The 24862-nt window shown below is 33.8% G+C and overlaps 3 protein-coding genes across 15 annotated transcripts in view; 1 reads left to right on the forward strand and 2 right to left on the reverse strand.

Moving 5' to 3' along the window:
- LOC127518388 (uncharacterized) overlaps positions 1-472 on the reverse strand; it is a 31748-nt gene extending 31276 nt beyond the window's left edge. For 9 of the 12 annotated variants that reach the window (XR_007931544.1, XM_051904993.1, XM_051904991.1 and 6 more), the window contains exon 1: positions 329-472. Coding sequence is in view for 6 of the 12 variants with exons in the window: in XM_051904993.1 (XP_051760953.1) it covers positions 329-389 (61 nt within the window). In the remaining 6 variants the exon portion in view is untranslated. The remainder of the gene's footprint in view (positions 1-328) is intronic. The other 3 variants (XR_007931543.1, XR_007931541.1, XR_007931542.1) reach the window with 3 other exon arrangements.
- A 2796-nt stretch (positions 473-3268) lies between these two features.
- Positions 3269-8385, forward strand: LOC127518392 (putative methyltransferase DDB_G0268948). Of its 2 annotated transcripts, none has more exons than XM_051905005.1 (7): positions 3269-3510; positions 5980-6140; positions 6488-6648; positions 6804-7017; positions 7246-7346; positions 7621-7758; positions 7963-8385. In XM_051905005.1, exons 2-7 carry the CDS (start codon positions 6030-6032, stop codon positions 8051-8053), a joined length of 816 nt encoding a protein of 271 aa, XP_051760965.1. In that variant the 5' UTR covers positions 3269-3510; positions 5980-6029; the 3' UTR covers positions 8054-8385. The 2 variants fall into 2 exon arrangements, with proteins under 2 accessions (XP_051760965.1, XP_051760964.1); XM_051905004.1 differs by having other exon boundaries at positions 5983-6140.
- Positions 8386-17468: 9083 nt separating this feature from the next.
- ddx18 (DEAD (Asp-Glu-Ala-Asp) box polypeptide 18) lies at positions 17469-23989 on the reverse strand. The gene is made up of 14 exons (XM_051904978.1): positions 23815-23989; positions 23332-23493; positions 23049-23243; positions 21704-21839; positions 21497-21597; positions 21217-21416; positions 21026-21140; positions 20300-20439; positions 20031-20192; positions 19458-19610; positions 19244-19357; positions 19008-19064; positions 18717-18894; positions 17469-17841 (listed from the first exon to the last, which is right to left on the reverse strand). Exons 1-14 carry the CDS (start codon positions 23924-23926, stop codon positions 17696-17698), a joined length of 1971 nt encoding a protein of 656 aa, XP_051760938.1. The 5' UTR covers positions 23927-23989; the 3' UTR covers positions 17469-17695.
- Positions 23990-24862: the final 873 nt, after the last annotated feature.

Genomic DNA, 24862 nt, shown 5'->3' on the forward strand with positions numbered 1-24862 from the left:
CCTATAACAATTATGAAAGATGAGAATTATGATTTTGATAGGGTTAATCAATCATTATAGTCACAAGCATAATCGTTTCTCACATGTTAAATAATAATATCATACATTTTGTAGTTACCTGGCTAGATTTATGTAAACTTACGTGAATCATGTTACAAACATGAGTACTGTTAAAATTAAAATTACAGGTTTAGAAACATATCCTGTTCAGCTAATCATAACTGACAAGTTTCTGGACAGAATTAAATTCATTCAAAAAATAAAAGAAAGTGAAAATTATGAACAATTATATATATATTCGATTTAGGTTCAGGTTTGTAATACTCACCTTGAGATTTGTAACAAAACCCACCTTTCAACATTAAAATAAAAATTAAGATATTATACATGCTGTTGTGTTCAGTCTTATTTTAGAGAAATAGGAACTGAAAGGGGAAGGAAATGTTCTTTCCTGACAAACGGCTCTACCAGGGTGGCAGCTGCTTAAGAAAGCTAAGAAAAAGCTGTGCCCAGGGGCGGATCTAGAAAATTATTTATAGGGTGGCAAAGGGTGGCATGAGGTCTATGAGGGATGGCAACACCAAAACAAGCACCCATGCATAGTTTTTGGAGATTTATGGCCTGACATACACAATTGTGTTCACAAATATTGCATTACCACAAAATAATCATCTATACAGTTTAAAATTAAAAATAAATAACAAGATTTCAATATCCATCATGGCACCAAGTCAAGACACTATATGAAAAACAACAGATTATTATTTTGAGCTTGTATCACTAAAGGAGATGGGCAGTTTTATTAATATTACATAAGCTACTTCGATGGTATAAATCACATGTTTTAGTGCAAGTTAAATAGCAACAAAAACTTTTGAATTTCCATAGTTTTGCAAACAATTTTTGAGTTTCTGTTATTAAAGGATTAGTTCACTTTCAAATGAAAATTAGCCCAAGCTTTACTCACCCTCAAGCCATCATGACTTTCTGGTAACACTTTAGGGAACACATATAAACTATTAACTACGACTTTTCCCTCAATAAACTCCTAATTTACTGCTTATTAATAGTTAGTAAGATAGTTGTTAAGTTTAGGTATTGGGTATTAAGAATGTAGAATAAGGTCATACAGAATAAGGCATTAATATGTGCTTAATAAGTACTAATAAATAGGCAATATTCTACTAATATGCATGCTAATAAGCAATTAGTTAAAAGACCCTAAAATAAAGTGTTACCGACTTTCTTCCTTCTGATGAACACAATAGGAGATATTTTAATATCCTGATGCATTCGAGCTATATAATGGCAGTGAATAGGGGTCGCGAGTACAAGCTGAAGAAAGTGCTTCCATATTCATATACCACCTTTCGTATTCAACGTATGAAGAAAGTGTAAAAAACTTGCAGTTCAAAAGCTTACACTACATCCTACTGTATGCCTTCCCTACTCAGCTTATGGAAAAACTTAACTGACACGACGCCAGTTTACACTTTCTTTGTACCTTGAATACCGAAGTCGGTCTGGCGGAAGCTAGATATTTTACTTCATAACTTGTTAAATATGGATATATTTTTTTATACACAAACGCATCACTTCGCTTCAGAAGGCTTTTATTACCCCCCGGAGCCGTGTGGAGTACACGTTTATTATGGTACTCCACACACACCCCCAAGTACAAGTCTCTGCAGGACAAGTACGTCTTAACTATAACACTCAGATATGAATAATTAAAAAAAATGATAATAAAATAATAATAATACACTTGCAACTTAGTGTTTAAAATGACTCTAAAATACAAAATAATAGTTAAAATTAGTTAAAAGTTTAAAAGGTTGTAATTTCATAGGTAAACAGCTCGTCAAAGTGAAAATATTAAATTCAATAATAAATGTTAAAAATATTTGTTAAATGCTGTTTTATTTATCTTATCTTATATTTATGTTGTTTTATTTTTGTAATGTGATTTTCGTACTTTTGTTATAACATAATAGGCATATTGTTTTGAACTGCTTTTATAATGGTTACTATTAATAGTGTAATACAGTTGCAAGAAAAAGTATGTGAACCACTTGCAGAATCTGTGAAAATGTGCAAAATTTAAAAAAAAAAAATAAGAGAGATCATACAAAATGCATGTTATTTTTTATTTAGTACTGTCCTGAGTAAGATATTTTACATAAAAGATGTGTATATATAATCCATAAGACAAAAAAATAGCTGTATTTATTAAAATGACCCAGTTCAAAAGTTTGTGAACCATTGACTGTGTCATTACCTGGATGATCTACGACTGTTTTTTTGTTGTGTGATGGTTGTTCATGAGTCCCTTGTTTGCTCTGAGCAGTTAAACTGAGCTCTGTTCTTCAGAAAAAAGTATATTTCCCCATGTATTAAAAAAGATTGCAATAGTTCTTTCTACTTGCCTTGAAACAACTTAATCAGTGTACTTTCTCGCTAAATTGCTCCCAAACGTAAGATTGTTGTCTATCATAATAGTGCAAGTACCCCTTAGTTCTAAAATACTTACAGTATAAATAATTTGTTATTTTCCTGGTTGTTACCCCTTTATTCCCAAGACTTTACATATTGTTCACCTATACTTACACGTACTTACTTTATAGGTACACTATAATTATCGAAAGTCACGCTGTAAATTCGTTGTAATTACGCAGTACTTTCCGGGCTGTAATCTAAAGCGTTACGTACTTTTTTAGATAATGTTGTAACACTTGCTTAAGTATAGGGTTGTTCACAAGTCCACAGTTAAGCTTACATTTCAGTTTAGTTATATTTGTGTCTTTCAGGTGTGGTAGTATGCCTACTGTTTAATTCCTGATGCTTAGACAATATCACACTATAGCCATAATTACCAGTGAATGACCACTGCACACAGCTTGTGTCTTTGTGTGCTTCCGTAATCTAGTTGACTGCTGCCCTCTACTGGTGATGTATTAGTAAACAAATTTTCAAGGAGCACATCTGTGCAACTGGAAGTACTTACACAAAGTTTAAAAAAAAAAAAAGAGAGAACATCACTTATATAATACACATTCTATTATAGACAAATATATTATTTTGTACGAGACAGTCTAAGAATACACGTAAAAAAAAAAAAAAAAAAAAAAAATTTAAATCGTTTCTCAGTTTTAACTACATTTAGCCCAACTGAAGTAAGTTTATTATTTTTTTAGTTGTGCCCCAGTGCAGCGCCCGTTTTCTACTCTCGCGATATCTCGCTGTTAATTTGTGAGACACTGGAGATGGAGAAAGTAAATATCAATGGCGACGTCCATAACACTACCATAGTCTTTGCTGCAAAGTCTTATTACAATTTACTCGGTGTTATTTATCAAATGAGTCCAATCGAGTCTCGAGTTCTTTTGTCAGACCAGAGTTAACGGACAGCAGCTTTGAATTTGAGTGTATAGCGCGATATTTTAATCACCACGCACAGAAAAAGACAGCGGCAGATAGTAGATGACACACACAGCTCTCATCTCCGTCTCTGTGAGTTACCATGAAGACAAACGCACGAGACAAGCCAAGCGGGAGGGCTGTGCAGAATGAATATCGCACTGTATAACGTGAAAGATAAATTAAGTTATATAAATGTTATTTGTTATTAAAAATGTTGTTAAATATAGTAGCCAACATTAATATTGAAAATATAATGTTGTAAATTTCGATTTTAAACAGTCCCTTTTTTACTTTTTAAAATCAATAGTCAGATACAGTCTGTTATTTAATTTATGTAGGTTTAAAATATCTTATCATCAAACTCTCAGGGGCGCCCAGTCCTGTTTCTGGAGCTCTGCCTACTTGCACAGCAAAATCCCCAGTGTTAAATTAACACCCAAAGTGTACATATGAGTCCATCTTGCCGGGTGTTAAAAAAGTAACACTGAAGCAGAGTTAAAGTTAATGAGATAATTTATTGATGATTGAGTGATGATTGACAATCAGTAGTGACACCTGATGTTAATAAGCAGAATCATTGAAGAAACAACAAGAGAAAAAGAGAGAGACACGACAACTACAACTGACTTCCAGCCAATAAACATTATTACACTTATTATTAACCAGTTTGATTTTATTTCTGTAATACATCAACAAAAGTTCTTATTCAGAATTAACAGATGTTTAGATGTTAATGTTTTAATGAAAGTTTAGTTTCACCATGATGGTGAAAAGCATTTCCTTTAGTTGGGCTCTTGACTCTTTATTTGTTAACATTAATTTTTCTCTGGCTGCTGTTTGTAGAGCATGTTGTTACAGCCAGAGAAACTATGATCTGGGCTGCATTTCCCAAAAGTGTTGTAAGCCAAAGTTGATTGATTTAGGTTAACAATGCTTTGGGAAGCACAGCCATGATGATTGTGTTTTGATGATGACATTTTCATTGTGAAATGGCCTGATTTGTTGGTGACATCCAGTGTTGTTAACTGGTCACATAGATGTTCTGAAATCTTAAGTTTTTTTGAAACACACACAGACATCAAGAATCAGCATATGACCCTCAACAATGGTGACAATCAAAGTGCTTCATGTTGCAGTGCATGATGGGAGCCACCAATCAAAACTCATCCATGGCTCCCATCATGCATTGCTGCATGAATAAATTATGCAGCTGAATTGTCCTGTAATTTTCGTAGATTGTTCATGTTTGCTTTTATTTTTCTGTTGTTTTGTTGTGACAGTAGCTTGTTTTGTGATGTTCAGAGTTGATCTGTTTGTCAGTATTTTGTATTTAGTTATTGTCACCGTTCTTGAGAATCATATGCTGATTCTTGATGTCTGTGTGTGTCTAAACACAGAAGCTTCTGTGCATAATGTATTTTTCTTAAAAAAAAAAAAAAAAAATTGTTCATATTGCTGTTGGAGCTCAAGCTGTAAAATCACAGGACTACAATCATTAATACTAAAGCTACACATCAAGCATACGGTCAGAGATTTAGACTCTAAATGACATCAGGCCATTGCATAATGATAATATCATCACCAAAACATATTGTGACCAGATCATATTTTCTCTGGTCATAACAAATGTGCTTTACAAACACAAAGTTGGAGCAGCCAGAGAAAAACTAATAATAAAAGGTAAAGAGTCAAGAGCCCAACTAAAGCAAATGCTGACCTCTTTCATGGTGACTTGAAATGAAACATTCCATAAAACATTAATTAACACCTTTTTTCTCTCTTTCCTTCAATGATTCTGCTTATTAACATCAGGTGTCACCACTAATTGTCAATCATCACTCAATCATCAATCAATTATCTCATTAACTTTAACTCTGCTTCAGTGTTACTTTTTAACACCCGGCAAGATGGACTCATATGTACACTTTGGGTGTTAATTTAACACTGGGGATTTTGCTGTGTGTAGAGTTCAGATCCAGTCTGTCTGTAATTGTCAAGTGCTCATGAAGATCTTAATTAAATGATTCTGTTGTGGTAAATCTCCAGGAACAGGACTGGGCGCCCCTGGTGTAAATTAATCTATTAAATCTATTAACTAAAATGACACTTATATGGCAGAAGTAGTAGGGGTAGTATGCTAGATGCTACTCAGAATTCAACCACCTTCACAGTTCTGAGTAAAATAAGGTCTGTGGTAAACATAACTTCACAATACTTTGACATTATTTTCTACAACGTAAATTACACACACCCATATGGAAAGTGTTTCTAATAAGTAACTAGATAAGACAGTTTGGGGTGTGAGTGTGTGCAGTTTACATTGTAGAACAAAAAGCCAAAGTGTTGTCAGGTTATGTTTACCAGAGACTTTATTTTATTCATAAATTGAAAACCCCCATTATAAAACCCTATAGGAAAATCCTGAGGGAACCAGTGGCGAATTAGTCTTCCAGATTTTGACGTCATCACTGCACCACTCTATTCAGACCCTTATCATGGTTACTATTGGTTTGTGCCGCCTCTTGTTTGTAATGTTCAGTAATAATTAACTCTTCTCAGTAGACGTGCAGAAATTTCCTCTGAAGATTTGCTCTGAAGTCACAGTGAAGATGACTGACAGATTGTTTGAAGATAAACAACATGCCTCCCTATATCAAAAATATAGATTTGATCCACCTGATGAACTGAAGGAGCTTATTCTCCAGTATCTGGACAAAAAGGTTAGTCCTGTCGTGTTAATATTAACGTACTGTACGTTTTGAGCACAGCAATCTGACATTTTCGTCCACGGAATTGTGTGCACGACAGCTGAATGTTTGCTTGGTAACTCTAAGGCTTTTCCAAAATATCAGTAAAATACATTAGCCCTATAATACAATTATGATACATTATTCATGTATTCAGTACTAATTCAGTACTAATTCCTGTCAGTTCCACTTGTGTTCTTGAGAAGAAAATTGTGGAGGTGCAATCTGTATGTTTAAGCCTCCACAGTCGGACAGTAAAGGAGCTGATGTTACATAACCTATGCCTATTTACTAAATTATTCATAAAACATGCTTTACAGAAAGGAAAGCCCCATCAGCTGGCCGTGGATTTAGGCTGCGGAACAGGGCAGAACTCTCGTATGCTGACAGCATACTTTCAGCAGGTGGTGGGCATTGATGTCAGTGAATCTCAGGTGCAGGAAGCGAGAGCACTGCCGGGGTTCCCTAACCTCAGCTACAGGTCAGTAAAGCATGTTTCTGCTCTTCTTAAACAAACAAATCATTCTTGTTCCATCTCTAAAAGAACCAAAATTAAGTCTGAGACACAGCATTGTGCAATACAATGCTAACAGATTACTGTGGTCTAGCCTCATCATGTTTGTCATTAATTGACAGAGTAGGCACAGCAGAGGAGCTGCCATTCCCAGATGGCTCGGTGGATCTGCTGACGGCTGCGTCTGCAGCTCATTGGTTTGACACTGAACGTTTCATAAAGGAGGCTGTACGTGTCCTGAAACCTCATGGCTGCCTGGCTCTCTTTGGTTATGGAGACAATATGAAAATGTACCATGAGTCCTGTGGTGATCGACTTAATAACATATATGAAGAAGTAAGCATATACCTTAACTATCTATATATATCTATATCTATCTATCTATCTATGTATATATATATATAAATTGAATGTGAGTACACAGAGCAGGTGTGCAAACTGACACATATTAATATTTAAATATGAATATTAATGAATGCATGTTTATCTAATTTGAAATTTAACTGTTGCAATGTGCTCACAAAATAGTGATAACTGCACTCTGATATTAATTTATCCTGCAAGGTAAAGCAAATTCTGCTGCCCTACACAAGCAAAAGGATAGCTGGGGCCATCAGTAAGCTAAAGGACTTATTTGAAGCCGTACCCTTCCCAGATAAAGAGAGGTAATCCAGAGCACTGCAATGTAATGAATAATTAACCTTCTGTGTCAATGAGCCTCTACACAAATTTGCTTATCACATTTATTTTCTTCTGCGTAGTTACATTTGTGTATAAAATAAAACCTTATATTTTGTTGATACATTATGTTAAAATAACGTTTATTTTAAAAACATTATCTTTTACCAATTTTGTTTTAAATAATGTCATCTTTGATATAATATGAGTTGCAGTTGTGATTTCTGATACCTTTGTAATATTCTGTTCTGTCTTTGTAAGGATTGAAATAATTCCAGTAAAGCTGCAGCTGAGCATCAAGAACGTAATTGGTTTTATTCAGACGTTCTCCATGTACCAGGCCTATCTGAGAGCCGATCCAAATGCCGCAACTGCGCTGTTGGAGAAAACAACATCACGGTAATTATTTACTTCTTTCTGCAAAATTTAAACTTTTACTGTCATGCAACATTGATGTTTGCAACACAAAATTATACTGCAAGTTTCTCCTTGAGGGAACGATGCTAATTCATTTTTCATATATTAGGTTACGTTCATATGATTTTTGTCCTTTACAGAGGATATTGATGGTATAATATTTGCTTGTCACTTATTCTGTTCCAGTATTCTAGATGAGATGAAAGAGTCATCAACAGAGGCCAAAGTTGACTTTATAATGGAGTACTACTGTGTGCTTGCATGTAAACCTGAGTGACACATGAGTTCCTAAAGAGGTTTTAATCTTACTTTAATCAAGTTGTTCACAAATCTGTGAGCTTACAAACACTATTTTTTATTTCACATGAAAGATTCTGAAAATATAAATCACTTAGTATTTGCACTATGTATTATGATGTATGATGTTACTTTGAAATAATTTACTCTACAAGCATACATGAATATAATGTTGTTTAAAATAATAAAATCAATGTTTTTTTTGTGGTTTTGTAGATTGTTCACATGAACAATAAACATTCCCTGGATACTACATAAATGTTTACTCCATCTAGGTTTTGTAAAAACGAAATAAATCTTTCTTACACTTCACATTAAGCCTTTCTTTATTTCATGAGCCTGTGTTGAGGGTGACATATTACGAGTAATATCTGAAACAAGAAAGTATTGTTGGTGAATGTTACCTACTAAAAACAAATATGCACTTTTGCTCAAGAGTACAATTAGTAAATGATTTTGCTTTATGATAATAAAAACTATATCATTCTATCATTTTGTTTCTGGTTTTCTTTGTAACAAATTATGTGTTTTGGTAAACACTGTTACAAAGACCACAAACACATAAAAAGCCAAGAGTCAAACTGCCCAACTAAAGGAACCACTGACCACCATAATGGTGACCAAACATTTTCAATAAAACAACATCTAAAACTCTGTTAATTCTCAAAAAGAACTTCTGCTGAGATCTTGAGAGATTTTTTGTCTTCTTTTATCTTCAGTTGATTTCAGGCTGTGTAGCTTTAAGTCAGTTGTAGTTGTTTCATTTTCTGAGAGTGTAAGCATGATGTTGAACCAACATCACATTGTAACCCTGATTCAATGCCATTACCATTGATTTTTTGTTGAAATTTCAACATTGATTCAACATTAATTGAGGGTGCAAAAGTGATATTGATTCAATGCAGTTAACGTTGACACATTAACATTGATTCAACATTATTTCGATCATTGATGCTATCTGGGAAATCACATCAAACAATCCATTCGCGAATTGGACTGATCGGATTGCAGCTGTTCTCCAGTCAACAGATCACTGATTCAATGATGCATTCAGAGCGAGTCTCCAGTGAACTGAATTTACAAGTCTGACTGAAAATTAGCCAAGAACTGGGGATCCTCTGAGTGCGCCCGCGAGTGATGGCGAAAAGTAAGTTACTAACGTCAAATTTTAGGATTAATTATTGTAAAATAGTTAAAATATGAGAATCATATTTAGGTCACTCCTGTCAGTTGTTTGTGAACTAAATCTGCTGTAAATGGCGATCTGTTTACCCAGCAAACACAAACATCCCCCTAACTGTTTATTTGCCGTCGAATTCTGCCACATTCTGCCAGTGTGCTCGCCTCTGCCGCAGTTGCTTGCAAAAAATCCTAGGTTTGAGTCCAGGCTCGTGGAATTTTCTCGATCCCGTTCTCTCACCTATTTAGCTTCCTGTCAACATATTTAGTATCATAATACATTGCAAAAAGGCAAAAAATTAACATTTAAACTGATGCTGGTTAAAATCCATCCACACACAGGATAGAATCAGCATCTTTTAAGTCACTGCATCAACATCTCTCATTATATGGAGGGGAGGGGAACAGATTTCGACAGCTGTATATTTGCTGTCGAATTCTATAGCTTTGTGGTCAGTGTGCTAACGTTATGTTCTTTTTTAAGACAGTAACGATTCTTTTTGGGAAAGTAGCGAATCTTTTTGAAAAATGTAGAAATTCTTTTTGATTATAAAGAAAATATCCCCCCATGAGTTTCTAATATTTATCAAACTGGCTCTGTCTTGCACTTCTCGATGGCTTTGTGGTCAGTGTGCTAACGATAGCGATTCTTTTTTTAGGAAAGTAGCAATTCTTTTTGAAAATGTAACGATTCTTTTTAAGGAAAAGTACCGATTCTTTTTGAAAATGTACTGATTCTTTTTGAAAATGTACCGATTCTTTTTGAAGAAGGTAGCAATTCTTTTTTGGGAAAGTACCGATTCTTTTTGTGGAAAAGTATCGATTCTTTTTGAAAATGTAGTGATTCTTTTTGAAGAAAGTAGCAATTCTTTTTTTAGGAAAGTAGCAATTCTTTTTGAAATTGTAGTGATTCTTTTTGAAAATGTAGCGATTCTTTTTGTAAAAGTACCGTTTTTTTTTTTTTTTTTTTTTGGGAGGGGGAAGTGTAAAGATTCTTTTTGAAGAAAGTAGCGATTCTTTTTTAGGAAAGTAGCGATTTTTTTTAGGAAAGTAGTGATTCTTCTTTTTTTCTTCTTCTTCTTCTTCTTCTTTTTTGGGAAAGTTGCGATTCTTTTTTTAGGAAAGTAGCGATTCTTTTTTGGGAAAGTAGCGATTCTTTTTTTTTTTTTTTTTTAGGAAAGTAGCGATTCTTTTTTGGGAAAGTAGCGATTCTTTTTGAAAATGTACCGATTCTTTTTGAAAATGTTCTGATTCTTTTTGAAGAAAGTAGCGATTCTTTTTTTTTAGGAAAGTAGCGATTCTTTTTTGGGAAAGTAGCGATTCTTTTTTTTTTTTTTTTTTTTTTAGGAAAGTAGCGATTCTTTCTTGGGAAAGTACCGATTCTTTTTTTAGGAAAGTAGCGATTCTTTTTTGGGAAAGTAGCGATTATTTTTGAAAATGTACCGATTCTTTTTGAAAATGTTCTGATTCTTTTTGAAGAAAGTAGCGATTCTTTTTTTAGGAAAGTAGCGATTCTTTTTTGGGAAAGTACCGATTCTTTTTGAAAATGTACCGATTCTTTTTGAAAATGTTCTGATTCTTTTTGAAGAAAGTAGCGATTCTTTTTTGGGAAAATACCGATTCTTTTTGGGGAAAAGTACCGATTCTTTGTGAAAATGTACCAATTCTTTGTGAAAATGTACCAATTCTTTTTGAAAATGTACCGATTCTTTTTGAAGAAAGTAGCGATTCTTTTTTTGTAAAAGTAGCTATTTTTGGGGGGGAAGTACCAATTTTTTTTTTTGTGGAAAAGTACAGATTCTTTTTGAAAATGTAGCGATTGTTTTTGAAGAAAGTAGCGATTCCTTTTTAGGAAAGTAGCGATTCTTTTTGGAAATGTAGCGATTCTTTTTTGTAATGTAGCTATTCTTTTTTAAGAAAAGTAGCGATTCTTTTTGAAAATGTACCGATTCTTTTTGAAGAAAGTAGCGATTCTTTTTTAGAAAAGTAGCGATTCTTTTTTGGGAAAGGAGGTTTTTTTTGTACCGATTCTTTTTGTGGAAAAGTACCGATTCTTTTTAAAAATGTACCGATTCTTTTTGAAAATGTACCGATTCTTTTTGGAGAAAGTAGCGATTCTTCTTATTTATTTTTTCCCTTATTTTTTTTCTTCTTCTTCTTCTTCTTCTTCTTTTTTTGGGGGGGAAAGTAGCGATTCTTTTTTAGGAAAGTAGCAATTCTTTTTTGGGAAAAGTACAGATTCTTTGTGAAAATGTACCAATTCTTTTTGAAAATGTACAGAAAAAGTACAAAGTAGCGATTCTTTTTTAGAAAAGTAGCGATTCTTTTTTGGGAAAGGAGGTTTTTTTTGTACCGATTCTTTTTGTGGAAAAGTACCGATTCTTTTTGAAAATGTACCGATTCTTTTTGAAAATGTACCGATTCTTTTTGGAGAAAGTAGCAATTCTTCTTTTTTTTATTTTCCTTATTTTTTTTCTTCTTCTTCTTCTTTTTTTGGGGGGGAAAGTAGCGATTCTTTTTTAGGAAAATAGCAATTCTTTTTTGGGAAAAGTACAGATTCTTTGTGAAAATGTACCAATTCTTTTTGAAAATGTACCGATTCTTTTTGAAAATGTACCAATTCCTTTTTGGGAAAGTAGCTATTTTTTTGGGGAAAGTACCAATTTTTTTTTTTGTGGAAAAGTACCGATTCTTTTTGAAGAAAGTAGCGATTGTTTTTTTGGAAAAGTAGTGATTCTTTTTTAGGAAAGTAGTGATTCTTTTTGGGAAAGTAGCGATTCTTTTTGAAGAAAGTAGCGATTCTTTTTTGTGGAAAAGTACCGATTCTTTTTGAAAATGTAGCGATTCTTTTTGGAGAAAGTAGCGATTGTTTTTTTTTTGTTTTTTTTTTTGGAAAAGTACCGATTCTTTTTGTGGAAATGTACAGATTCTTTTTGAAGAAAGTAGCGATTCTTTTTGAAAATGTAGCGATTCTTTTTGAAGAAAGTAGCGATTCTTTTTTAGGAAAGTAGCTATTATTTTTGGAAATGTAGCGATTCTTTTTTAGGAAAGTAGCTATTCTTTTTGGAAATGTAGCGATTCTTTTTTGGGAAAGTAGCGATTCTTTTTGTGGAAAACTACCGATTCTTTTTGAAGAAAGTAGCGATTCTTTTTTTTTTTTTTTTTTTTTTTTAGGAAAGTAGCGATTCTTTTTGAAAATGTAGCGATTCTTTTTAAAGAAAGTAGTGATTCTTTTTTTTTTTTTTTTTGAAAAGTACCGATTCTTTTTGAAAATGTAGCGATTCTTTTTGAAAAAGGTAGCGATTGTTTTTTTGTTTTGTTTTTTTGGGAAAAGTACCGATTCTTTTTGTGGAAAATTACAGATTCTTTTTGAAAATGTAGCGATTCTTTTTGAAGAAAGTAGCAATTGTTTTTTTTTTTTTTTTTTTTTTAAAGTACCGATTCTTTTTGTGGAAAAGTACCGATTCTTTTTGGAAATGTAGCGATTCTTTTTAGGAAAGTACCGATTCTTTTTGGAAATGTAGCGATTCTTTTTTGGGAAAGTAGCGATTCTTTTTGTGGAAAACAACCGATTCTTTTTGAAAATGTAGCAATTCTTTTTGAAGAAAGTAGCGATTCTTTTTTAGGAAAGTAGCGATTCTTTTTTTTTTTTTTTTTTTTTTTAGGAAAGTAGTGATTCTTTCTGAAAATGTAGCGATTCTTTTTGGAAATGTAGCGATTTTTTTTTTTTTTTTTTTGAAGAAAGTAGCAATTCTTTTATTTTGGAAAAGTACAGTTTCTTTTTGAAAATGTAGCGATTCTTTTTGAAGAAAGTAGCGATTCTTTTTTTGGGAAAGTAGCTATTTTTGGGGGGGGAAGTACCAATTTTTTTTTTTGGTGGAAAAGTACAGATTCTTTTTGAAAATGTAGCGATTGTTTTTGAAGAAAGTAGCGATTCTTTTTTAGGAAAGTAGCGATTCTTTTTGGAAATGTAGCGATTCTTTTTTGTAATGTAGCTATTCTTTTTTAGGAAAGTAGCGATTCTTTTTGAAAATGTACCGATTCTTTTTGAAGAAAGTAGCGATTCTTTTTGAAGAAAGTAGCGATTCTTTTTTTAGAAAAGTAGCGATTCTTTTTTGGGAAAGGAGGTTTTTTTTGTACCGATTCTTTTTGTGGAAAAGTACCGATTCTTTTTGAAAATGTACCGATTCTTTTTGAAAATGTACCGATTCTTTTTGGAGAAAGTAGCGATTCTTCTTTTTTTATTTTCCTTATTTTTTTTCTTCTTCTTTTTTTTTTGGGGGGGGGAAAGTAGCGATTCTTTTTTAGGAAAATAGCAATTCTTTTTTGGGAAAAGTACAGATTCTTTGTGAAAATGTACCAATTCTTTTTGAAAATGTACCGATTCTTTTTGAAAATGTACCGATTCCTTTTTGGGAAAGTAGCTATTTTTTTGGGGAAAGTACCAATTTTTTTTTTGTGGAAAAGTACCAATTCTTTTTGAAAATTTAGCGATTCTTTTTGAAGAAAGTAGCGATTGTTTTTTTGGAAAAGTAGTGATTCTTTTTTAGGAAAGTAGTGATTCTTTTTGGGAAAGTAGCGATTCTTTTTGAAGAAAGTAGCGATTCTTTTTTGTGGAAAAGTACCGATTCTTTTTGAAAATGTAGTGATTCTTTTTGAAGAAAGTAGCAATTCTTTTTTTAGGAAAGTAGCGATTCTTTTTGAAAATGTAGCTATTCTTTTTGGAAATGTAGCGGTTTTTTTGTTGTTTGTTTGTTTCTTTGTTTTTTTGGAAAGTAGCGATTCTTTTTTTTGGAAAAGTACCGATTCTTTTTGAAGAAAGTAGCGATTCTTTTTTTGGAATAGTACCGATTCTTTTTGTGGAAAAGTACAGATTCTTTTTGTGGAAAAGTACCGATTCTTTTTGAAAATGTAGTGATTCTTTTTGGAAATGTAGCGATTTTTTTATTTATTTATTTATTTTAATTTTTTGGGAAAGTAGCGATTCTTTTTTTTTGTGGAAAAGTACCGATTCTTTTTGAAAATGTCGCCATTCTTTTTGAAGATAGTAGCGATTGTTTTTTTTTTTTTTTTTTTTTTTTTGAAAAGTACCGATTCTTTTTGTGGAGAAGTACCGATTCTTTTTGAAAATGTAGCGATTCTTTTTGAAGAAAGTAGCGATTCTTTTTGGAAATGTAGCAATTTTTTTATTTATTTATTTATTTGATTTTTTTGGGAAAGTAGCGATTCTTTTTTTTTTGTGGAAAAGTACCGATTCTTTTTGAAAATGTCGCGATTCTTTTTTAAGAAAGTAGCGATTGTTTTTTTTTTTTGTTTTTTTTGAAAAGTACCGATTCTTTTTGTGGAAAATTACCGATTCTTTTTGAAAATGTAGCGATTCTTTTTGAAGAAAGTAGCGATTGTTTTTTTTTTGTTTTTTTTGGAAAAGTACCGATTCTTTTTGTGGAAAAGTACCGATTCTTTTTGAAAATGTAGCAATTCTTTTTGAAGAAAGTAGCGATTGTTTTTTTTTTTTTTTGGGAAAAGTACCGATTCTTTTTGTGGAAAAGTACAGATTCTTTTTGAAGAAAGTAGCGATTCTTTTTGAAAATGTAGCGATTCTTTTTGAAGAAAGTAGCGATTCTTTTTTAGGAAAGTAGCGATTCTTTTTGGAAATGTAGCGATTCTTTTTGGGGAAAGTAGCGATTCTTTTTTAGGAAAGTAGCGATTCTTTTTGGAGAAAGTAGCGATTCTTTTTTTGGGAAAGTAGCGATTTTTTTCGGGAAAGTAGCGATTCTTTTTGAAAATGTACCGATTCTTTTTGAAAATGTTCTGATTATTTTTTTAGGAAAGTACCGATTCTTTTTTGGGAAAGTACCGATTCTTTTTGAAAATGTACCGATTCTTTTTGAAAATGTTCCGATTCTTTTTGAAGAAAGTAGCGATTCTTTTTTGGGAAAGTACCGATTCTTTTTGGGGAAAAGTACCGATTCTTTGTGAAAATGTACCAATTCTTTTTGAAAATGTACCAATTCTTTTTGAAAATGTAGCGATTGTTTTTGAAGAAAGTAGCGATTCTTTTTTAGGAAAGTAGCGATTCTTTTTGGAAATGTAGCGATTCTTTTTTGTAATGTAGCTATTCTTTTTTAGGAAAGTAGCGATTCTTTTTGAAAATGTACCGATTCTTTTTTAAGAAAGTAGCGATTCTTTTTTAGAAAAGTAGCGATTCTTTTTTGGGAAAGGAGATTTTTTTTTTGTACCGATTCTTTTTGTGGAAAAGTACCGATTCTTTTTGAAAATGTACCGATTCTTTTTGGAGAAAGTAGCGATTCTTCTTTTTTTGGAAAAGTAGCGATTCTTTTTTAGGAAAGTAGTGATTCTTTTTGGGAAAGTAGCGATTCTTTTTGAAGAAAGTAGCGATTCATTTTTGTGGAAAAGTACCGATTCTTTTTGAAAATGTAGCGGTTTTTTTGTTGTTTGTTTTTTTGGAAAGTAGCGATTCTTTTTTTTGGAAAAGTACCGATTCTTTTTGAAAATGTAGCGATTCTTTTTGAAGAAAGTAGCAATTGTTTTTTTTTTTTTTTTTTGGAAAAGTACCGATTCTTTTTGTGGAAAAGTAGCGATTCTTTTTGAAAATGTAGCGATTCTTTTTGAAGAAAGTATCGATTGTTTTTTGTTGTTTTTTTTTTTAAAAGTACCGATTCTTTTTGTGGAAAAGTACCGATTCTTTTTGAAAATGTAGCAATTCTTTTTGAAGAAAGTAGCGATTGTTTTTTTTTTTTTTTTGGAAAAGTACCGATTCTTTTTGTGGAAAAGTACCGATTCTTTTTGAAAATGTAGTGATTTTTTTTGGAAATGTAGCGATTTTTTAATTTTTTAATTTTTTTGGGAAAGTAGCGATTCTTTTTTTTTTGTGGAAAAGTACCGATTCTTTTTGAAAATGTAGCAATTCTTTTTGAAGAAAGTAGCGATTGTTTTTTTTTTTTTTGGAAAAGTACCGATTCTTTTTCATTTATCGAAGTGAAGCTGGTTAGCTGTCACTGACAGCCTAGTGGGCAGCATGCATATATATTGCTTTTGCACTTCGGGTGACCTGAGTTTGAGTCCCGGCTTGTGGACTTTTCCTTATCCCGTCCTCTTCTCTTTCTCCCACTTTGCTTCCTGACTACATACTGTCCTATCATAATAAAAGTGCAAAAATGTCAAAAAAATAAATCTTTAAACTGATGCCGGTTAAGCTCCATCCACACACAGAATACAATCAGCATATTTTAAGCCACTACATCAACATCTCTCATCATATGGGTGGGGGAACGGATTCTGACAGCTGGAATGTTTACCATTGGATTCTGTTCCCCCAGTGTTTCTTACACAAGGTGGTACTCATGTTTATCAAACTGGTGCTGGTTAGCTGGCACCGATAGCCTCGTGGACAGCATGCTATAGTGCAGTTGTGCTTCGGGCAATCTGACTTTGAATCCCAGATTGCGGATTGTTCCTTATCCCGTCCCCTTCTCTCTCCCACTTCCCTTCCTTACTACGTACTGTCCCAATAGCACTTCAAAACACACATTCCCTGCTTTTGATATTTCATTGTACTGCAGCCTCATGCTATCACATCTGCTTTCAGACTGAAACACTCTGCTGTTCAGAATGTTTGTACCAGCCTGAATTGTTCTAGGCATGTCACTAATAATTCTGTTAAACTAGATATGTTTTGTGCATTGACGCCCTTTTCTTTAAACCCATAATGTATATAACACCAATTCTCTTGCTAATAACCATTCTTTTTGTATTATGTTGATAAGCATCTGCTGCCGTAAGACCAAAACACATTAAATGAGAATTAACTACTTGCTGAGACTTGCAGTTCTTGTACACGTTTCAAACATCATTATTGCCTCTGACTAAATGATAAAAATCAACAAACGTCACAAATATTGTGATATTAATGTCCTGGTTTTAATTTGACCAGTAAGTTTTCATAAAGTCTGTAACGTTGGCCAGCTTTGCACGTTTCATGAGAACAAGAATGCATTAAAAAAAAGTTTAAATGCCAATAGCTTTAATAGCATAAATTAAAAAAAAATTTAATCAGTAAAAAATACTTTGGAAAATGCCTTAAATATCAACATTTTAATATATTTAATTGCATTTAACATCACTTCAACCAGCCTTAGTTGCTACTAAGGTTGTAGGTTCAATCTCATGAAAAAAAGCAGACAGCATGAGAAGAATTATTCACAACATAAGTTTATGTGTTTAATGAGTTGGGCAAGTAACAATAGAAATTTAACAATGTAACATCTTCTGAAAGCAGATTTCTGTACAGACAAGGAATGCAGACTGATTAGAGCATTTCTTACACATTTCAGAACAAGTAACCAAAATGACAATTGTGTGGTCTGATAGTTACTCCATATAGATCAAAAGGGGTGCACAACAGGAAAAATTCATGTTATTCTCAACGTGAGAACTGTCTGCCATCTCCCTTCCCTTTGTTGACATGTTTGAAGATCTTGGCCTTGTGGATATTCTTAGATTTCTGGTAGCCGAAGCCTCCGCCACCACCTCGCTTCTGCATCTTCACCCCTTTACTGCTGTGAACGTCTGAGAGAGCCAACGGTTAAGAAACAAACACTGTAATGTCAGAGGATTCTGAAAGAACTGAACTTATGCATGAATATATTATAAATGCTTGGTACTGATCAAAAGTTTGAGGTCAGTAATATTCATTTTTGAAAGAAATTAACACTTTTATTCAGCAAGGATTCATTAAATGGATTATTTTTCATAGCATAAATGCAGCCTTGGTAAGCATAAAACATGAAAAAAATATTAGCGACCCCAAACTTCTGAATGAAACATCTCGGCGAGTAATCTCATAAACAGTAGCTTATGGCTTACAGGAACGTAAACAATTGAGAAAAAAAAATGGATAGGTATCATTATATTGGATCCGCACATTTGGTCTTAAAGTGACAGTCTATTATTCCTGCCGCTGTCTGTCTCATTAATGTTAAACAACAAAAAATAAAGAGAAAATCCCTTTTGTAGCTGTAACAAAAAATTATATTTGATTTATGTAGTGAAGACTATGCAGTGTTATTTTACATTTGACTAATCAATTTCTGTACCTGAATACTGTTAGACTTACAAATGAAATAAACAGTGCTTTGTTTTTCTGGCATCATTGTTCTATTGTATTTATCTATACATGTAATTTTTTTAATTATTATTATTATTATTATTATTTTCTATGTAGATTCACTACACTCCAAAATCACCCCAATCATTCTAGAATGATTAATTTTTTCCAAATAGAGCTATTAAAGTCATCCGATTTATTTTTTCATATCGCAATATGTTTTGCAGAAAAACAAAATATCTCAATATCAGCCCTAATGATTAACATCAAAAACTCAAACTGTTTAATAAGTTCCACATGCAAGAAGATTCACAGTAATACAGTGCTGAAAGGATACTGAGGTCCACAAATGGTGGCACTTTAAAACCAAAAGAAATCGCCACCTTCGGGAGGTTGAGTGTCTCCACGTTATAGATTTGTTTGAGGGAATGAGAGTCGTAAGCTCGAACGTAGGATTTGTAGGCCTCCTGAGCTGATTTGTGAAGGTAGTAGTTCTTCTCGATCAGTTTCTCCAACTGAAAAAGACAAAAGCAAATACCAATTTGAAATGGGTTTATTTGATTTCAGAGGGGTTTCATTTGAAACAAGTTAGAGATTTAGTTCAATTCGACTAAATATGAAGTCTCACCTGAGATTGAATATCAGAGATTTTACTCCAGGAGAACTCAAACTCACTCAGAGGGACCTTTAGAGGAACACAAGAGAGACATTTGGAAATTCTTTTCATCTAGATAAATCTTGACAGGTTGAAAAGCTTACTAACTGTTTATAAAACTTACAGAGTATGTCAACTCTTGTCATGACCTTATGAAGCAGACACATACTGAAAGCCAATATAAAACATTAATAATAGAGATATAATACTTTGGCCTGTTTGAGGAATCGTAAAAAGCCAAGCTCCTCTGGTCTCAGAATCAGGAGGGCATGTCCTCTGCCGTTAATACCACGAGCAGTTCGCCCTACGCGGTGGATGTACTCCTAAAATAATCGAAAAAGCATATTAAAAAACAAATACATTTTAAATGAGCAACCTGATTGGATTACAATTATGATGGACTAAGCAGCATGACTGCTCTACCTTTGGATCATCGGGTGGGTCATACTGAACAATCCAGTCCACCTCTGGGATATCCAGACCTCTGGCAGCCACGTCCGTACAGAGGAGAATGCCAGAGTCTGCGTTACAGAATTGGAAAAACGTTGTGGTTCTCTTTGTCTGTTTCTGCTTCCCCTGAAAATTTGTGAAAACAAAAGTAGGTTTCTGAAGGGTTTTTAAACGAGCTGCACAAATACAATACCATATGGGTTATACAGATTTTGACGACAAAAAAAAAAAAAAAAAAAAAAAAAAAAACACTTCACATTTCAGCTTTTAATACATTCCTAAGAAAAGGGAAAACATTAAGTCAGAATTATAATTATATTCATTTAAAATATGACCTGCTCCGAAGCCACCAGCACCAATTAATTCATAGCCTTTCATATTTGCTTTAAGCCATATCAAAATTCCTGTTTTTCTTTCACCAAATTTAAGACCTCTTTTCGTGGCCTTTTTATGGCCTTAAATCTGATACAGCATGATTTAAGACTTTGAAAAGCATTCATCACACTTCATAAATGGTACTTCTCATCTTATCGCTCAATGACTCACGTGGATGGCCATGACGGGCAGGTCAATGTAATTGAGCAGCTCATAGTGGTACTTCACAGACATGCAGGACGAGAAGAACACCATCAGCTTCTTCTTACGATTCTTCTTCAGAAACGTGAAGAGCAGCAGGAAACGTTTCTCTGAAGGACATACGACATATCCCTAAAAAGAACACAAACCACATTCTTATTATCAAACTCAAATATTTTACACTAATAACACATGACCCACTGGTGCTGATAAAGGAGCGGGACAGGTGAGCAGTTTACCTGTTCAAGTCCTTCCACAGTGGCTGTCTCTTTGTTGTCGTCCACTCCAACATACAGTGGCTCCTTCTTGAGGGAGATGCGCGCAAGATCCTCCACCTTACGTGTCTGTGTTGCTGAAAACAACATGGTCTGTCTCTTTTCTAGAGGAAGAGAAATATTTGTCAGTATTTGTCGTGCACAAAATCCACACCAATCAAGTTATGATTTTGCAGTCTGAATTGAATGCAATGGCTTAAAATGGTTGCATGCTGCATGTTTTATTCAGTTTACAAATATGTACTGTTTATGAAGTAACATTTTTAGGTGGACTGATATTGGATTTTGCCAATACAATAATAATGTGTTAATAAATAGGCACTAAAAGGGTTATTGTGCCAAAATGAGTAAAATCCATCTTGCCAAGAGTTTGTTGATTTTTTTTTTTAATTGAGTTTAACCAAAAAAACAAGAACATCCAGGGAAAAAAATGATTTTACTATAAGGTGGAGATAAAATATGCACTCTTACAACCATCTACAATATATGACAATATAAACACCATAAAGTAAACATTGTCATAAACAGATCAATAAGCAACCATTGTGTTTTGACTCTGAACGTGCAGTGCTGACATTTAAATCACAGACTTTTAATGGTTCATATTCACATTAAGCTGTACTTAAGACTTTTGTTTTACCATAGGAAGGAAGTGATGTCAGATTAATCAGGTTAGTCATTGATTCTTACTAGGCAGTAGTTTGATGATCTGCTTAAGTTCTTCCTCAAAGCCAACCTCCAGAATCCTATCAGCCTCATCAATGATCAGACACTGGAGGTTCTTAAACATGAACCCAGGCGTGTTCTGTGGAAAGAAAGAGCGAGGTCAAGTATACTGTACAGACCCATGTGTCCAATCTGTTCACTGTAAAAGGTCTTACCTGCAGGTGATCGAGAAGTCTGCCAGGTGTAGCAACCACAATATTGACTCCATTTGCGAGTTTCTGGGCTTCAGCAGATCGATTGCTGCCTCCCATGATGAGGCCGTACGTGTGCACGTGATGCGTCATCAGCTCCTTCAGCACACCATATGTCTGCATAGCCAACTCACGAGTGGGAGACAGAATGACCACTCCAGTCCCTGAGAAACAGACCACAGGTTTGACTGACATCTCTACAAGGCAAAGTCAGAGAAAGCCAATATATTCAGTGTGCACTCACCATTCCTTGGCATGAATTTGAGTTTGTAGATAAGCTCAATGGAGGGAATCAGGAAAGCCAGAGTTTTACCACTTCCTGTTTTAGCTGCTGCCAACACATCTCTGTTGGACAAGAATGAGCACACATCCCAAACATTAATATGACAATTAAATGTGAGAATTACTGTACCACAGAAACCCTGCCATCTCTGATGCACTGCAGACTCACCTCCCTTCCAGCAGGGGGCGTATGGTCTTGTGCTGGATCTCAGTCATGGTTTCAAAGCCCATTTCTTTCACTCCCTTCAGTGTATTCTCACTGACCACTTCTGCCAAAGATGCAAATGACCTGTCCTCAAACGCACCTGAGAAAGTCACCAGTGAGGAAAACAAATCCAAGTTACCAGTTACCTATTCATGTTTATGGGAAAAATGAAAATAAATCTATTTTGTCTCTCAATTAGAAACATGTACAGTCATTTTTTTATTTAATTCACTTTCATTTAATTCACAAATAATAAACCGTCCCCTTGAAATTATAAGGTTCTATCTGCATTCTGAGCAGTTTTGAGATATTGAGCTTCGAAGTTTTTGCATTCCATTCGACTTTGTAGATAGAACATTTTTGTTTTCTAAATAAAGTCACAAAATTGTACACCATAAAAAAAAAATGCAAATAATTTGTCACAGAATAAGAATACGTGAATAACTAAATTTTGACAAAAATGTCAGAAATAACTAAATTTTGACAAAAATGTCAGATAGAACCTTATAATTCCAAGGGGATGTCTAATAAATTGTATTTTTTTTTTTTTTTTTTTTTTTTTTAAAGAAAGAAAATAATTTCAACAGGTAATTTTACATTTCAAAAAGCAAAACGAAAAACTTTTTCTAACAAATGAATAAAAGCTGCTGTGAATTTAAGATTAAATTATATTACTAGTAATGGAACATGCAGCTCTTATTTTGTCACTCAATTACAGATATGTACAAGTCTAACAAACTGGTTTATATTCTTTAAAGAAAATAATTTCAAATGGTAATTTCACATTTCAAATAAAGATAAAAAAGAAATATATCCAGAACCGTTTTTTTTACCAGCTAACTGAAGAAGCTTCTGTGAATTTAAGATTACATTACCTTACTAATAATAAAATATGCATCTCTTATAATATTGTCGCTCAATTACAGATATACGTACAGTAAAAAACACATCTTAAATGGTTATTCTGCATTTCAAATAAAGCAAAATAAATAATTTTCACCAACTAACGGAATAAAAGAAGTTTCTGAATTTAAGATTACATCACAATGCTAGTAGTTATTTTACTAGCAATAAAACATGAATCTCTTATTTTGTAACTCAATAACATTTGTCTACAGTATATTTAATTAATTAACCTGTCAAACAAAACTTTTTGGAATGTTTTTCCTAAAACTAGCCAAATCGATTGGACATATCTCTTATTAATTTCCCCATTTAAATGAGCTGACAATTAGACAAACTAAACAAAGCTCAACATATGACTCATTGCAGAAAGTATTTATCATAAAACAGGCTGTGCCATGTCTACCTGTCAGACCAGAAGGAAGCTGTGGACCATCTTCATCACTATCATCCTCAGCTGATCCCTCTTTTTCATTTCCATTCTCTGCAAACTTCACAGGCTCTGCACATTCCCCCTCCTGCATTTCACTCTGTTGCTCTTCTCCCACCAATGCTTCCGTTGTCTCTTTAACTTCATCCTGCTTTTTGACCTTTTTCCCACCTAAATGAGTGTATGTGTATAAATGTCAAATACTAGCATTAAATTGCATAATTGTAACTACATATTCACAACAATATTAAACACTCACTGGATGTTGAGTCTTCTGTGCCATCCAATTTTCTTTTCTTTTTCTTCTTGATTTTCTGTGAGGTTTCACCGCCCTCGGTGGAGACACTTTGCTGCTGATTTTCAGTGACTTTTGGAGCAGAATCACTGGTCACATCAGCTTCTTCCAGCACAACCTTCACCTCTGCCAGATATGAGACACATACAACACATTTCATAAACTTCATCTTAAAAGAACAAGCATGTACACTCAATATGAGTAGATTTATGCATTGACGATGTCGACAACATGTTTCTCAATAAATTAAATAACACATAATCAACATCATAATTACGTTTTAACTAAACCTATATGTCGTGCTAGGTTAATATAACTAACTGAATTGTAAGACAAAACTTTACTAATGCTTTTAAAAGCGGTGTGATTATCACATGGTGGATCCGCGATAACGCCTGAATTAAGTATACGTCTCATTCATCTTTACAACAAAAGTGGAAAAATTACCTCTAACGTTTTCTTCTTCTTCCTTCTGAGATCTGAGCAGTTTCCGTTGTTTATTTTTTTCATTTCTCTTTTGAATTTTCTTGCGGAGAATTTTCATCTGCATGTCCGCCATGGCTGTACACAAACACGTGTGTGCGTGCTGCGTGGGGGTCCTTCACTTAGCTGACTGACTCATACTATGCCTGACTAAAATATTCAAGACCCTTCAAAAATAGCTGCGTCCGAAATCGCACCCTATATCATCATTCACTATTCCCTACATTCGTCCACTAATATAGTTCACTTGAGGGAGTGAATGAAAACGAGTGAGCAAATTCGGACACTGAGTGTGGTGGAAGGACTACCGCTTTTGCATAGTTTGTGCTTGCTTTTTAATAATATTTCTTGAAACTTGGCAAACTGAAAAGATCTATCTCGAACTGTCATGGAAACTATGTATAAACCTTAATTAACAATTAAATAATCAATTAAAAGGAATTTATACCTGGATGATATTATGCTGTAGCCACGTTGGACCCGCCATAGATATATATATTCATAGATTCCTCATTAGCGGCCTACTCTATGGGCCGCGCCTGCTATCACAGCCGCAAGCTGTCAGCCATATTGGAACGGTCAAATCCGGTCCGTGACATTCGAGAGCAAGTTGTCCGTGCGTCTGCAACCGTAGTTAGACGCATGTATGAATATCTATATATGAAATAGACTTCAGCAGATGATTTTGCTAAACTAACATAATACAACAAGACACGGGCATCAGCTAACACGACATTAAAAAGTTACCATTGTAAAAGTAAAAACATTAAAAAGGTACCGTAGTAAAACCCTGTAATATTGAGTTAATGCATATAAAAACACAAACCAACACATTTTCACTTGTGAATGGTTATCCTATTTCTTCGGGAATTTAAATCTGGGTGGTTTCACAACCAGAAGGTGCGCAATGTTGTGATTGATTGAAATTGATTCTTACTGTGAGTGATGACACACTGACCGTTGCAAGATGACGAGCGCGCCGACGTGTCTGGAGCGGTCGAATATGAAATCT

Source organism: Ctenopharyngodon idella, chromosome 9 (genome assembly GCF_019924925.1).
Source record: "Ctenopharyngodon idella isolate HZGC_01 chromosome 9, HZGC01, whole genome shotgun sequence".
Taxonomy (NCBI): domain Eukaryota; kingdom Metazoa; phylum Chordata; class Actinopteri; order Cypriniformes; family Xenocyprididae; genus Ctenopharyngodon; species Ctenopharyngodon idella.

Coding starts and splice junctions, on each gene's coding strand:
- ddx18 (XM_051904978.1), bottom strand. CDS start 23,926: ATGGCGGACATGCAGATGAAAATTCTCCGCAAGAAAATTCAAAAGAGA. Junction 23,494..23,814: donor AGAAGAAGAAAACGTTAGAG/GTAATTTTTCCA, acceptor CATATCTGGCAG/AGGTGAAGGTTGTGCTGGAA. Junction 21,141..21,216: donor GACTTCTCGATCACCTGCAG/GTAAGACCTTTT, acceptor TTCTTTCCACAG/AACACGCCTGGGTTCATGTT.
- LOC127518392 (XM_051905005.1), top strand. CDS start 6,030: ATGACTGACAGATTGTTTGAAGATAAACAACATGCCTCCCTATATCAA. Junction 6,649..6,803: donor TTCCCTAACCTCAGCTACAG/GTCAGTAAAGCA, acceptor ATTAATTGACAG/AGTAGGCACAGCAGAGGAGC. Junction 7,018..7,245: donor TTAATAACATATATGAAGAA/GTAAGCATATAC, acceptor TTATCCTGCAAG/GTAAAGCAAATTCTGCTGCC.